At 33.8% G+C, this 16,100-nt stretch overlaps 1 protein-coding gene across 4 annotated transcripts in view; it reads right to left on the reverse strand.

Moving 5' to 3' along the window:
• Positions 1-485: 485 nt before the first annotated feature.
• LOC144968259 (uncharacterized) overlaps positions 486-16,100 on the reverse strand; it is a 55,853-nt gene continuing 40,238 nt past the window's right edge. For 2 of the 4 annotated variants that reach the window (XM_078906435.1, XM_078906437.1), the window contains exons 8-19: positions 15,692-15,792; positions 14,073-14,192; positions 13,344-13,439; positions 12,683-12,860; positions 12,068-12,100; positions 8,566-8,850; positions 7,166-7,710; positions 5,523-5,645; positions 4,698-4,744; positions 4,359-4,417; positions 3,773-3,907; positions 486-2,948 (exon numbers count right to left, since the gene is read on the reverse strand). In XM_078906435.1, coding sequence (XP_078762561.1) covers positions 2,812-2,948; positions 3,773-3,907; positions 4,359-4,417; positions 4,698-4,744; positions 5,523-5,645; positions 7,166-7,710; positions 8,566-8,850; positions 12,068-12,100; positions 12,683-12,860; positions 13,344-13,439; positions 14,073-14,192; positions 15,692-15,792 — 1,859 coding nt within the window. In that variant the 3' untranslated portion in view covers positions 486-2,811. The remainder of the gene's footprint in view (positions 2,949-3,772; positions 3,908-4,358; positions 4,418-4,697; positions 4,745-5,522; positions 5,646-7,165; positions 7,711-8,565; positions 8,851-12,067; positions 12,101-12,682; positions 12,861-13,343; positions 13,440-14,072; positions 14,193-15,691; positions 15,793-16,100) is intronic. The other 2 variants (XM_078906436.1, XM_078906438.1) reach the window with 1 other exon arrangement.

Raw genomic sequence — 16,100 nt, forward strand, 5'->3', positions numbered from 1 at the left:
TGGTCCATATGCCAATATGGCCTTCTGGAACAATCAATGAAGCATTGTAAAGAGCAATATACGGGTTCATATTTACTTTAATATTTTTTTTTTCTCATCAGACTTGAATATGTAAATCAAAATGATTCCAGTTATCTAATATTTATTACATTTTGGCAATAAAACACATCAAATATCATGTAAAAGGGACAAATCATGTAAAGGAGGAAATAAGGGGGAAACATGACATTGATCAACATTGATGAAAGTATGGAATGATGTGACTAATGTCAGGATCACAGAAGACTTGGTAGCAACTATAGCCATAGTAAACATATTATTATATTATCTTTCACTATTCAAACAAGTGACAATAAAATATGTGATGCATTGAGACCATCCCTCACATTTCCCATTCTAATCAACAGACCCCATATAAAGAGAGTAGAAGTGAATATTAATTGAATAATTTTTTTTTTTTAAATCTTTCAAAAAGTGAAAGGGTCTTTTTTTTTAATATCTAATTTTTTATTTAAAACTGCTTAAATAAATATATTGGCTTTTTAATACCAATTTTCAGACAACCAGGTCTACTTTTGATTTTTTTAATTTTGGTATATCACACATTCTCAGCACTAAAAACGAAAAAGGCTTCACAATTATATTTTTAAAAATTAATTTTAAATGTTATAACATTAACAAAGAGAAGTGCAAATGTCAACCTTTTTTCCTCCCCCCTCACCTCCCCTCCCCCCATTATCAAACAACTTGAAAGTCAACGCATCACAATTTCTTATCAATATTCAGTCCAGCTGAATCTCTATTAAAATTTCATTTAAAAATAAAAATGAAAACTTTTGAATTTTTCCAGCAAAAGCAAATTTTGAATTCATAATGAATATATATATACAAACATACCCGATTTCCTGCACAGTATAATTTAATGTATAAAAACGAGTATGTTTTATTCATGTTTGAAATATTATTTATAAATTTGCCATTACCTTTATAAACAATGGTTTATTAATATTTACAATTTACAAATTAAAACATCAGATCTACTTTTCACCAGCCCAGTGACTGAAATACGGGCGTTTAAAGTCATATCCTACATACTTTCTGTGCTTTCGGACTAATAACTTAAAAGGAACAAATTTGATGAGCAACAAACTGGCAATTAGAATGAGAGAGGACATTGAATTAGATGGAGGAACACAGACACGTGATTAGAGAGTAAATAGTCCTGTCAAAAAATGTGTATGGAACAGTGCCAAAATAAGAAAGAAAAATACAAGAAGGAAAGAAAAAAAAACATCTCAAAAAATTATCCTAATGGAGGCAGGTTGATATTTTGGGATTTTTTTTTCTAGAATGTATATTTTTTGCTTTGTTTGGCACTTTTTCATACCGGTACACATTTCTTCAGATCTTTATCTTATACCAGTGCCTGTTCTCTAATTTGTCACATTTTCCTCTGTGCAAATACTTTCTCACATTTATAATTCTTTGATAGAAGATTTTAGCCTACAAAAAAATAAAGCAAATTAAACGTATGCAGACTTGTCCACAACAAAAATGACTTTGCTTTTTATTTCTGAGATACAATATAACATTTAATTTACCAATAAGTGTCATAATGTTGACGACAGATCAGGCTGGTACAAGAACCTGAATAGTCTTTGACCAGTCCTGACAGATAGCATTTCTCATCCATTGATTATATTTAAATACAAGGAAAATAAAGAAGAATATAATAAGGATAATTTTAAAATGATCTCTCGTTCATCAGTTTAAAACAGATATACGAATGGAATAACTAGGGTTGTTTTCTTATCATCAAACACAGGCTAAAGCTAATATTACAAATCTGCACAAAGGATTTAATGGTCTTATAGAGATACCAATATATCATTACCAAATGAAATGAAATCAAATTAAATTGTGTAGTCCAAATCTTAAATATTCCTCCATCCAGAGTTGAGAGTCATTATCTTTTATCCAAAATACTTTCCATTTATGGAACGACCTACCTGCTGGTATCAAGCTTTTGAGAAATTTTGGGACCTCTAACCATACACTACGGACTATCAGGAAGGAGCTATCGTTATTCTTTTCTCTTTTGGATATGCAACATCGACATTAATGCTCCATCAGACTGAGTCAGTTAATTCATATAAAGAAGAAGAATATCAACAGCCAATACCAGAGCTTATTCCAGTATTTTCTGAGCTTCATTTTTGTAAAGTGTTGTAAATTTTCTCATAATATTTGAATATCCTGGACAAAAATGCTCACATTAAAATATACAATTTCATACTGGTTGCCATATCTGCATACGTTTGTACTGCAAATAAGTACAGTAGGCCTACATCAGATGTCTGTCTTCCTCTTTGATGACTGGGTTGCGTACAGTAGGCCTACATCAGATGTCTGTCTTCCTCTCTGATGACTGAGTTGCAAGGACTAATCTGTCATACTCAGACAAAATATTTCTTTTCAGTTTGGGCAGAAAACTTTTACTTTAAATATTGATTAATATAAGACTTCTTTTTAGAAGTCTTGGGGTTTTTTTCTTTACTTTTTGACAGTTCGGACAAGTTAGGGGTCATCTTAACTGAACAATGTTTGTAGTACAACTTTTCAAATCAAGATGAAAAAAAAAATGTTTTATCATAACAAGAGCACTTTGGAGCAGCTGGAAATAATTAAGCTTTGCTTAAAATCATCATCACTCTGTGACAGATAAAAGTCTGTTTTACAATTTGAAAATAAACCAAAAAGAAAACTATTGTTCTGTGGTTCCCATTAAAAAATAAAATATAGGACAACTCATCAAGATTTATGTTGTGTTGCCTGTGGTGATGGTAATGCGTCTATTGGAATTCCTGAAATGTGCAGAGTTGAGGAAGGGGAAAACTTGAGTGGGATGTAGCCATCTATATTTGAACCCAGGACAATAGGTAGCCCATCTGAAATTTAAAAGAAAATGCTATATTAAAAAGTATTTTTTTTACATCACAAGAAGACTTATTCCAATTTTCTGCAAGTATATTTGTATATCTACCTCTCTCGACTTAACATGAATGGAGATTATACAAAATTGTTTGATTGTCCATTTATGTGAAAATCAGAGTCAAGAAGCTCACAAAAGACTCCAATATGCTTAAAATTCATGCACAGTCTTGCTAACCCCATCCAAATATTAGTCATCCCTATCATTATTACTTACGGTGAAACCAATAAAACAAATATTATTTAAAATAGTCAATACTTTGATCTACAGTATTTTTCATCGTTATGGCAGTATTGTAGTTAAAACACCATATGACATTATATTCTTAGCGAAATATAGAATTGAATGTTTTTTCGTAAAGATAAGACAGGACCATTATTGATATTAGACTGAAATTTTTTAAAATTAAATTAACCCCCATCAGCAATACTATTTTTCCTCTTTTAACTAGTTTAAGCATGGTCAGCAATCAAAAGAGCGATAATGATCCTAAACTGGCTCGGAAGTCTACTTTACCAACTCAACTCATGAGTGAGTGAGCATTTGTTAATAGGCAGTGATAGCAGTTATAATGTTGCTAGTTTAAAAAAAAGGAGCAACCAAGATGTAACTATTACTAGTATTATATGAAATACAAATAAATTGGGTTCCATGTAGCAAGTTGAGAAAATGATTAAAGGAAGCATTGTGAAATGAAGAGTAAAGAGCATGTGACATTTGTGGTAATGCGCATTTTTTAAAAATAATAATCATGGTAATGGTAGTAATGTGGACATTTACCTAGCCAGAGTTCCACAGTCGCCAACCCAAAGGCCAATTTGATTGGCTCCAACTGAAGTCGTCCATTGTCTAGTAGGAACTTCTTACTGACTTGAGATTTGTTGTCAGCATGGGTGCAGGTCACAGTAATCAGCTCTGGAGAAATTATTATTGTTACCATTTTCAATATCACCAGTAACGTCATTTTCATTAATATAACGATGCTGATGATGATGATGATAGAATTTTAAAAGTAAAAATCATAGAAGTAGAAGTCCTTTAGAGCCAATAAGCTCATGAAGCCAGAGTTTATCCTAGTTTTGGTAGCGTTAAACAGACAGTAGCAATGGCTTGCTACGTTTTTGATTGGACAACAGTCTATCACAATGTATTTTCCACAAGATCTATGAAACTCAGCTACCCAATCACTGCTGCGTGGACAAGAGGGGGCATATATGTTTTTTAAAAATCTTAATGGTAGCTTGGATTGAACCTTTCCCTTCACTTGTGAGGCAAGTGCTCTACCATTGACATATATACTGATATACCCTACCCTACTTCTGAAGGCAAATGATAAACAATTTATAAACAATCTATCACCACTTACCTGGAGCATTCAAATCTTGGTACTTTGACGGGAAAACCATGCTGGCCTCTTTTACATTCCTAAAAGTAGATGAGATCATTTTTTTAACCCCAAAATAATGTTATGTCTTTACTCTAAATTCGATCGTTTTATTATTGGCCATATCAACATTCACAAAATAATCATGAAAATCATCAAATCAACTAACTGGAAAAGTAATTGCAGTACTATGTCACAAAAAGCATAAAAGGCAAATAGAAAACAGCTAATTTTCACTTGAATGAAAGGAAGGACGGAGAATTTCAAATAATGATTGGCACAATCATTATACAGAAAGTCACTCATTTCATTTAAACTCACATTGAAAGTTCTTCCAAACGACGATACAACGCATCAATGTTGTCTTTCTGCAAAAAAGAACAATAATTTTAAAACGCAATTTAAAGGCCAATTTTGTTTCATTTAGTAAGACAAAAGGACAAAGTTTATTCTTGATGATAAAGAGTAACTTATTTCAAAAATTGTTATTAAGTTAGAACCATTTTGTTTCATTTAGTAAGACAAAAGGACAAAGTTTATATTTATTGATATTAAGTAACTCATTTCAAAAATTGTGATTAAGTTAAAATTTTCACTGGCATTGACATTACCTGGTTGTCCCGCACAGTATTTTCTATGAAACATAAAGATGCAATGCAATGATCATGTCTATGAATTCAAAATCAACAGCAAATATATGGGGATAAATTCTATATGCAGGCACCACTTCAAATATACTGAAACTGAAATGCTCACCTGGAGTTAAAATTAAAGTTTTATTTATTAAAAGAAAGAAACTGGACTGGTAGGATAACTATTAAGCATATATTTTGCATCAACAATTAGGGTCTTTATTTTGTTAGGGTTGTAATGCCCAGGACTCTCAGGCACTACTGATAACTCCCCACAACATCCGCTTGACTGCAAATTTTAAATCTATTAAAATAATGAAAACTCGTCGTTTTAGTGGCTTTATAGAGGTCAATTGGGTTTTTTTTCTTTTGATAAATATATCTAATTCAAGGTGAACAACGAAGTAAATTTATTAATAGTCATTGAAGTGGACTGGCATATAAGAAATTTCTCCCAATAAATGTCACTTTAAAAAAAAACATATTTCAATGGAGAACGAGTTCTATATACTACCTGATTTCTGACTTGTTTCTCCATGCTGTCAAAACTCGAGTCTGAACTGTGTTGAGAGCTTCCCAGGTCAGAGGTCGTCAAATCGTCTTTACTCTGTCCATTGGTTAATCTTCTCATGTCTTCCTATAAGAGAAAAATAAACGAAACGTCTTTTACTTTAAAAATTATTCTGTTTCATCATTTCAAAAAATCTTCTTTTTCTTTAAATTTTACATGCACATGGTCTTGTTGAGGAATGTTCCAATGAAATCGACAGGACTGGAGGTCAATATTTTTTATAACCACTTTTGACATTAATATTAAAAAGATGTAACCTTGTAAAGTACCTAAAATAATAATAAGTGGATTACCTCCGCTGGATTGCCTCGCAATCACCATAACACTCGTATGATTGACCCTTAACGTCTTATTGAATGGGTTGTTAGGTTAAGATTAATGGGTTATCTCCCCACTTTTAAACCCCCGCCCCCTCTTCTCTCATGGCCATTGTTTCAGAAATGTAATTTCCTCACTCCCATTTTTCTCCACTCCTCGTCACTCCACTCATCATCTTTTGCAACAATACGCATAAGCCCCCCCCCCCCCCCCCCCCCCCCCCCCCCCCCCACTAGATACACAGCCACACATAGAGAGATAAATCATCAGCTGGCAATGAGACACCCAAATGCTTGTGATACACTCACCTGCATGCAATGCCCCCATCTCTATACCTACGCCCTGATTGATAATGAGGAAGTCGTCTACCAGATAGTGGTGGTGTGTAATAAAGCTCATGGAGTTACGAAAGCAATGCATGATTTTTTAATGATAGTTTTATCTCTACTCAGTATGCTCTCCACAGTTTCTATAATGTGTGTGGTTATGAATTTTGTTGAATGCGAGGTGACTTTAGCAGTGTCAAATAGGGGGTATTTTAAAAGTTTTTGTTGTATCCCAGGTTTCATTGAACCGAGTTCTCTGTATCTGAGGTGTATTGTGTAACATTTGACTTACAACCAGGAAGTCAAAGATTTGAATCCTGCTGAGGATGGTACAAAGAAAAGACTCTTTACTCACATTTTCTCACCATACTCAGGTGCAAAAAGAGCACTTAGCCTGGGACAGCATTGTCTCAATTGAAAAGAAATTATAATACTGCTTTACAGGAATCACGCCTCGTCCTACATGTTCAGTGTAGATGTTAGCTTGGGACCTCTTATAAACGCTTTGAGAATTTTTTTAGATATTGGGATATATAAGAGGTCATGTATATGCTCACATGTGAATAACTCAATGACTGATAATAAACAATTAAAAAGTAAAAATAACATGTTGACAGAACAATAAATAAGCAACGCAAAGTAAAAATATCATTATAGAGCAAGATGGCCGAGTGTATAAGCCATTGCATTTGCACCTAGAGGACTTAGGTTACAGCCCTGCTGTCAGAACTTAATTTTTTCCTTGAATAAGAAACTTAGCCCATATCGCTCTCATTGTGCCCTAGCACTGAGTCTGATGCCTTGGTTATTTCAATTGTTTCTCAAGATAAAAAAAAATAAAAGGGAACAATCTTCCCTAAGGATGACTAAAGGAAATTTCACTAATTTATTCATTTGTTTGATTGTTTATTGTTTATTCATTTAAGAGAAATTAATTCTTACTCTGGATGTTGATTTTGCATGTGAACCTTTACGACGTTCGCTAGATGACACAGGCTGCTCTTCATTCAAGCTCCTTCTGTTCTTAAGTCTTGTCCTATTTTTTTCTGACGACTCGTTTTTTTGGATTTCTGAACTATTTGAAGCACCTAACCAGTCCAACTGCCTTTGTTTGAAATGCTGAAGTTTGGCCTTCGAATTTGGGGAGCTGGTTACATCCCTATCCATCTCTCTACGTTTACTTCTATAATCATTGTTCAGTTCATATTTGGATGACAATTTTTCATTTGAGAAATTTGGAGGTTGGGAGGAGAAAGAGATAGAATCAACTTCGAGGTCTTCTTTGGTGAGAGCATTGCCGTTGTGAGATTGCATGTCTTGTATGAGTGGGGGGTTTTGACGAGGGGAGATGGGGGGTGAGGAGGAGGAAAAGGCAGTATGGTGGTTTGATGACTGTACAAGAGGTGACGGGGAGGGAGTTGTTCTGTGGGGAGAAGAGGTAGATGTAGGGGTGGGCGGGGTAACTGTCATTCTAGGGGAAGGAGAGCCTGTTGAAAGGGAAAATTTAAAATATGATGTATAAATTTCAATTTGAGGTTAAAACATAAGAGTGGTAATGAGGTAATGCTTGAAATATTCATATTTAAATACTTTACCATTAGTTGTAATTTGAAAAAAATCTATTAGGAAGGGGGGGGGGGGGGGGAGTGTGTGAAAGTGTGAGTGATTATAGAGTAAAATCTAATCCACATAAACATGAAAAATTTCAATAACTAAAAATATCAAAATATCAATTTAAACACATTAGATGGCCAACATAGTCAGCTTTAAAAATTTTAATTAATTTGAGCTATTGTTTAAGATACTTACAATAGCAAGTGAGTTTTGCGCTTTAACTATTTGTAAAAATGAATGAAATATTTTAAAAGTCACATCAAGTCTTTGACAGTGTCATTCGCTTTGTCATTACTGAATTCAAACAGAATAAAAATTCCTACTGAAAAAAAAAAAAAAAAAAACATTGCATTGTAATCATGACAAGAATTGATGTGAGGTATATTCCTTATCAAATTCGTCCAGGGTTGGATGGGGTGAAATGGTTGAGTAGAATGATGTTGCACTTCCATCCACGGGGACCTGGGTTTGAGTCCTGCTGTAGATATTTTCCTTGAGCAAGAAACTTAGTCCCTATAGCTCACTTGGCAGCCCTGTACTGCAGCTGATGCATGGAGTACCTCAGTCTTTTCTCAAGATAGACACCAAAGAAAATTTCCTCGTTAATTAACTGAAATTTGCAGCTCAAAAATTAAAACTTACTCAATCAACTCAAAGTTTATTAAACTGCATAAGACAAAACGTGATTTAGGTATTATAATTATGATACAAAGATAAATAACTCTTACCTCTCAACGAGGGATTTGTAACCATTTCAGGCTGTGTACCTCTTCCATCCAATGATGACGATGATGTTGTTGTATGTACAGATAGAGTCTGAGGAAGACTCAGACTCGCATCAGAGTGACCGCTTCCACTTCTCAATCTTAGCTTGCCTTCACCACCAGCAGAACTGTTTCTTTCTCTCAAGCTTTCTGACTTACTAAGAATAGCACCAGCAGCCCGCATGTTTGCAGTTGAGTGAGATTTCAAACTTTCACCAAGGGCTCTTTCTTTCATTTTACTCTCATAGCCTAGATAATGATGAAACATGATAGAGCTAATTAGATAAATTCACCAGTGTAATAAAAAGTGCAAATCAATTTTATAACTTTAAAATCATATGGCATATTTTCTCCTTGTCTGTTTTTGTTTTTTGACATGTAATATCATTTGTTTTAATATAAAGAAACCGGCAATGGCAACAGTAATTCTTCTAATTCCTCCTATGTTATTTATTGAATCTTCAAATATCTTCAAATTCATTCTCCTTAGGATTTAATATTTCAAGCAACACATCTGAATTAACAATTACAACAACAACAAAATTCAAAGAAAACTGATATGAGTCAGTAAAAGGTTAAGGTTATTTATTACCAGTTACCCATCCGTGTCGTTACCGTAAATAAGAATCTAAAATACTGTCAAAAATATGATACAGACTTGACATGGCATCACAGACCAAGAAAAGAAAATCTGTATAAATTTGACTATAAAATGTTTTCGGATTGATGCAACGTTCTTCAATCTGGCCACATATCTATTTCTTTGAGTAAGTTAACATTATTTACCCCAATTGTCATAAAAAATTTTGATTAGAAAATCAGACTGAAGGAAAAATAAAAGAATTTGACTCAACTTTGTCTCCAAAAAGAAATATACAAGAATAAGAGGCAGATCTGTATAATGTGACATGTACGCATCACACAATTACATTTCTTGAAACATAATAACAAAAACAAACAAAACAACTAAAAAAAATAAAAAATAATATATTTAAATATAAATAAATACCATTAAAAAGTAGGACCCACTTACATATCAATGCAATTGGGGATTGGGGGAGAGGAGGAAATTACACGACAAAATGGATGATTAATCATTTTCTTCTAAACCTCTGTTCAATGTCAGAGCTGCCAATCTCAAAATAAAAAGAGGAGTAAATAATGAAAGCTCATCCAAGTAGGCATCTACCTTGGCTATATACTTTTTAAATAATAAAGTATGACTGTCTGTCATGAGTGATAACTGTCAAAAGATAAACTTTTATCAAGGCCCTAAATTTTCAAAAGCAAATCAGAGGTTAAATGGAAACAAACCGATTTTGCTACAAATAATGATTCATAAGATTAAGATGGTAACTTCTTTACATAGATGGAACAAATTCAGTTTTCAAGGGTTGAATGCAGAAATTTCCTTTGATTTTTTAAAAAGTACCCTCTGAATGTGTTTGGATTACTTTATAAGAGATCCAAAGCTAACACTTTCACGAAACATCTATGACGAGACATGATATGATGCTTGTGAGGTGCTATTAATTTATTTTTTTTTGCCAACACTGTTAACATCCAGGTAATCATTTACACCTGAGTACAGTGAGGAAATGAAAGCAAAGAGCCTTTTCAAAGTATTCAACTATGTGCCCCCCCCCCCCCTTCCCTTCTTAAGTGGTAAGAAAAAGAGGGGAACTGCAAGTCAGAAGTCTGGTGTTATACCCCAAGCCCCACAAAAATTGAAAGTGATATTGAGTCAGTCAGTTTATATGAAGAACAGAGAGGGAGCAAATACAGTGTGAAAAAAATCATAAAATCATACAAAAGTGGATAAGAAAAGCATACAAACAAACAGCACTAGTTAAGCAAATGATCAAGTTAGCAGAGAAAATAGTGTCTTCAAGGAAACAAAATATACTTTGTTACAAAGATGTTTTCTATCTCCACATCTTCCTTATACACATCTATCGCGAAATAATCCAAAAAGACGGTGAACACTTGAAGGCTATAGAAGTAAACAATGAATGTTGTAATAAGCAGATGTCACAAAATCCATTGCTAAAGTTGAATGTGACTGAGTGACTGACAGACTCTTAGGAAAGATGGATTTGGAGCTTAACATAACAGAGCTTGACAGAATGCCTCCCCCTTAAATCAAATAATTTAATCAAAGATAATTATAATAATGACAATAAAAATATTTATATTGTGCCTTTTCTCAGGACAGCTCAAGCCGCATTACATTAAAAGATAGATACCATAATTGTTCACATGGGTGGGAGAAATAAATCTCAAAAAGCCTGCAGACTGAGCAATTTTAGACAAATTTTCTGTTTTAAAAAAAGCCTGTGATGCATACCGTTTTATGAATAAGCACAAGATAGCCTACACATACAATGAGTTAACAAATCTTAACCTTCTTTCTGCAAAGTCATTCTAATTATCTTCCTTTTGTTGATATCAAACATTGATGAATAAGCACAAGATAACCTACACATACAATGAGTTTACAAATCTTAACCTTCATTCTAATTATCTTCCTTTTGTTGATATCAAACATTATATCCCATCTATAGTTTCTCTCGACTCACAGTACTCATAAATCTAGTGCTTTATTCAAGCATTGCATGTCACTTTACTTTACTTAAAGTTTCCTAGCAGATTGTGGGACAGCGTGGCTCACAGTATGGTCTTTGCTTCGTAACCAAAAGTTATCAAGTTTGATCACCCACTGCTGCGCTGTGTGGCCTTGAGCAAGTCACCTCGCCCTAGCTCAATTTGTGGTGCTGCACTGCGACTGACACCTGGGTTATTCCAGTCTTCCATTGAAACAGACCCTAGAGGCAAATTTCCCCTATGGGATGAATAAAGCGAATTTTATTTTATTTTTATTTATCCTAAATAATAATTTTGACTAGATAAATATAACAGTAAACAACTCTAGCAGGCTGACTTGTTAGGAAAGTCATAAACAATGGCAGGTAGTCCACATAGAGAAGAGGATGGAGCAGTTGAGACATTCATTGTGGGGTGGATTTTGAACATTAAGGAGCTACTGCAACTTTCTTAGGCTTATTTGAATTATCACCATTAGCCTGATGTGAGTAATTCGGTGTTACATTCGATGATGACTATTTTATCATAATGACTTTTTTTGTAACCATTAAAAAAAATTATTATTATATATTGATGGTTTAGGTATACATTATTATTTGAAGGGGCAATTAGCCGATAGGCTTTCTTCTGAAATCTTGATGGGCCAGCATGCTGGCCACAGCCGGCAATCTCCTATGCATGAGTTTATAGCAACAAATTTTTAAAAATCAAACAAATAATCAATGTCACTACTGCAGAGGATGTGAAAGGCATTCAAGAAACCAAAAGAAGCCTTACTCTGGCAAAAAAAAAAAAGTTTTAACAATTGTTAGAGCAAAATACAAATTAGAGGCATCAAAATTAAAATTGAAATTCCTATTACGAAGATATATGTGTGGTCTGTTCTCCTGTTTTGCTGCAAATATTGGGAAATCAAAAAGAAAAATTAGAAGAGAAATGCAGCAGCTGAGGATCAAGTAAGAAATAAAGAAGTGTTTTCTTAAACTGATTCTAAACCAATCAATATAAAGATAATACGAATGAGACGGAAGAGATTTCTGGGTCACCTATACTTGATGCCCCGACAAGTGATTAGTACCAAAAGGGATGTCATAATGACGGTGTTCAGTGAGCAAGGTGACTTACTTAAGGCCTGTCTGTAAACCCAACAGGTGAGAACAAACCCAGTGCCTGCCAGTAACAAGTTGAAAACCATATCAACTTTTTGATACTTTCTTAAAGTAAGTATTGCAGCCATAGATTTTGTGGAGTCCAAGAGTAGAGTAAATCCTCAGAGCCCTTAAGCCCATTAAGCTGGAGTTTAAATGAGTTTTCTCGTACTTAACGGACAATAAGAATTTCTTGTTACCCTGAAGGATCAGACACAAATCTGTCCTGAATTACCTTTCAATCCAATCACCTCAACTCAATCAAAGATCAAGACTATTAGTCCTGTGATAAAACATTTAAGAGTAAGAAATTCTACCTCTTCACTTACCGGCTTTAATAATGATGTATTTGAGAGACAACTGGAATTCCGTCTCTGTAGAGGCTGAGAGAAACCCGGCATCCTCTCCCACTCTCTGTCCAACCAGTATCAGAAGAGCAGCCCCTCGTTCATCAAAGTAGGTGGGAACTGAACAGAGACCCTTTGGTCTCTGGCTTTTGTCGAGTTGCTAAAAAATGGGCATATAAATGATTCTTTAAATATACAATTGCTCTTGTCAAACTATAACAATGTTTAAAGTTTGTGGCTTTTTCCAATTAAACAGAAATAACTTTTTTCAAGAAATTTCAGAATTTCAGAATAGAAGAAGTTTTTTTTTCTTTGTGAGTAAAAATTTCACTATGCCTTTGGTAAAAGAAAACAGGTTCTTATCTTAAAGTAAAATAAAGGCTTGTAAAATATGAAGATTGCAAATTATTCATGACAAAATCTAAATGAAATTTAAATAATTATGATTAGAAAGAAACTCAGCCTCATTGTTAAGATTTTAGGGTCAAGGCAAGTGATATTGTTTAGCACTACAAAAAAGATCTAACAACTTGAAAATACTTTCATATCAATAATTTTGAAAAAACACTTGTGTTAGTAATGTAATGTTGATCGAGGTAACAAAGAATGATGTATAAAGCAAAGAAGTACATCTGTTTCTTACAATGTCTCCACAATATGCAAGTCGTTTCTCCAACAATGCATAGATATGAAGCTGGCTTTGTGAGTTACTGCCTATCACGACACACTGACTGCTTTTCTGTAAAAACGAATAAATGAGATGAAAATTTGTATAATGGTATGATGATGATGATGACAACGATGACAATGATGATGATGATGAGATGATGATGATGATGATGATGATGATAAAAATTCAAAGATGATAATGATGATGATAGCAAAGACAACATAAAAGATGATGATAATGATGATATGGGAATGATGAATATAAATCACACTTGACACTTTGACATCCATAAATTTAGACTGACTTAACACAATAAAGTACCTCTTTAGCATCATTACTTTACAATAGAATTTAAACCTTTCATATCCAAAACTGTCGGAATAACTGGAATAAGAGCCTAAAACAAAAGTTGAAATTTCATGATTAACCCGAAAAACAGTAGAAAAAAAAGACCATAATTATTTCTAATCACCAGTTTTCATGATCTGAAGATTAAAACATGATGCAGATAAGACACTGTAGCAAACATAGTTTCTTGACTGTCACATTTCAATTAAAACCTGGTCAGTTGAGGTGTTACAAGGTATGGGCCGACTTTTCTTGTTTTTGTCACAAGACAGGACATCATACCACGAAATCATTGATGCCAAAGACACCATAGATACACATCGATTAAAAGCCATAAAATAAATCCTTCGTTACCTCATATAACAGGATATCAGGAGTGAGAAGTCCATTGACAGGACAAGAGAAAACTTTGGAAGGTTCTTTCGCTGTTTCATGGATTTTGACTAGGGTCAATGAGGAAGACGTTTCTCTCAACTGGTGATATGAAAAAAAAAATTAAATAAATAAATGTTCAATATCAATCTAGTCAATAAGTATGATAAAAGTTCCAACTGAATTTTTCTAATGGTTCTTTGGAACACATAACAATTACATCAAACCTGCAAAAATTAACAAAACATTTGCGTTTACTTTACAAAGAATTGGAATTCTTAGAAACAATAAAACGGTATGATATTAATAATTATCATAATTTTATTTTCTCAATTTTACTTTAGAACAGTGCTGTTTAAATTGAAATAAATAACCCGTTGATGAGTGATAAAACAATTGTTTTCAACTAATATCCTGTGAAACATTGGCTTAAAAATCCCAATTTATAAGAGAAAACAAATCAACTGAAGTTAGACTAAAACCATCCCTTAGTTCAACGGTCAGCTGTGTCGTTATCACCAGATAAATGATGTGGCAAATGTGGCCCAAAACACTTAAATTTTTGGTAGTTGTGAAGCATATCTATCAGAAATATGAAAATTTGGGTTTACACACCTCATGAAAAAGATTATTCATTCTCTTAATAAAATACATAAACTGAAAGTTAAGTCTCATATATTTTATTGTAAGTTCAATTTCCAGAATCTAAATACTCAAAGAACACCTGTTTGAGCAAGTGGTTCACATATTATGATTGGAAAGAAATTCGATCTCACTGAAAGAATCAAATGTAGACTGACCTGTGTGTTAGATTGTAGATTGCAAGTGGTTCACATATTATGATTGGAAAGAAATTCGATCTCACTGAAAGAACCAAATGTAGACTGACCTGTGTGTTAGCTTGTAGATTGCAAGTGGTTCACATATTATGATTGGAAAGAAATTCGATCTCACTGAAAGAATCAAATGTAGACTGACCTGTGTGTTAGCTTGTAGATTGCAAGTGGTTCACATATTATGATTGGAAAGAAATTCGATCTCACTGAAAGAATCAAATGTAGACTGACCTGTGTGTTAGCTTGTAGATTGCAAGTGGTTCACATATTATGATTGGAAAGAAATTCGATCTCACTGAAAGAATCAAATGTAGACTGACCTGTGTGTTAGCTTGTAGATTGCAAGTGGTTCACATATTATGATTGGAAAGAAATTCGATCTCACTGAAAGAATCAAATGTAGACTGACCTGTGTGTTAGCTTGTAGATTGCAAGTGGTTCACATATTATGATTGGAAAGAAATTCGATCTCACTGAAAGAATCAAATGTAGACTGACCTGTGTGTTAGCTTGTAGATTGCAAGTGGTTCACATATTATGATTGGAAAGAAATTCGATCTCACTGAAAGAATCAAATGTAGACTGACCTGTGTGTTAGCTTGTAGATTGCAAGTGGTTCACATATTATGATTGGAAAGAAATTCGATCTCACTGAAAGAATCAAATGTAGACTGACCTGTGTGTTAGCTTGTAGATTGCAAGTGGTTCACATATTATGATTGGAAAGAAATTCGATCTCACTGAAAGAATCAAATGTAGACTGACCTGTGTGTTAGCTTGTAGATTCAGAAGACCTTGTGTCATTGATGGGGTGTTGGATGGTCTGATTATGTCATCATGACCTGGTGTATTTGACTGACTGCCATCTGATCAGGAATATATTGAAGGGGAAACATTCATGAGAAGGTTTGATATTGACTATCTTTGAATGGAAACTAGATCTTGATTTCAAGAATGAAGGTAATTAGTTAACAAAAAATTTGATCCGGTCAACACACAAACATCATGATAGTCAAATCTCATGACCAGGCAGAGGGTGCCACCTGGGGTGTATTGTTGCAGACTTTCTTGTGCATGTTGGTGTTTAGAGTGGCACAGAAGCGATTCTGTCTCTGAACTGTTTAAGGTTTTCAGAGCTAACTACATCCGCAGACAGGCTCTGTTCCAAATTCTA

This window comes from Berghia stephanieae, chromosome 3 (assembly GCF_034508935.2).
Source record: "Berghia stephanieae isolate SIO BIC M18660-M18661 chromosome 3, UCSD_Bste_1.3, whole genome shotgun sequence".
In the NCBI taxonomy this organism is placed as follows: Eukaryota; Metazoa; Mollusca; class Gastropoda; order Nudibranchia; family Aeolidiidae; genus Berghia; species Berghia stephanieae.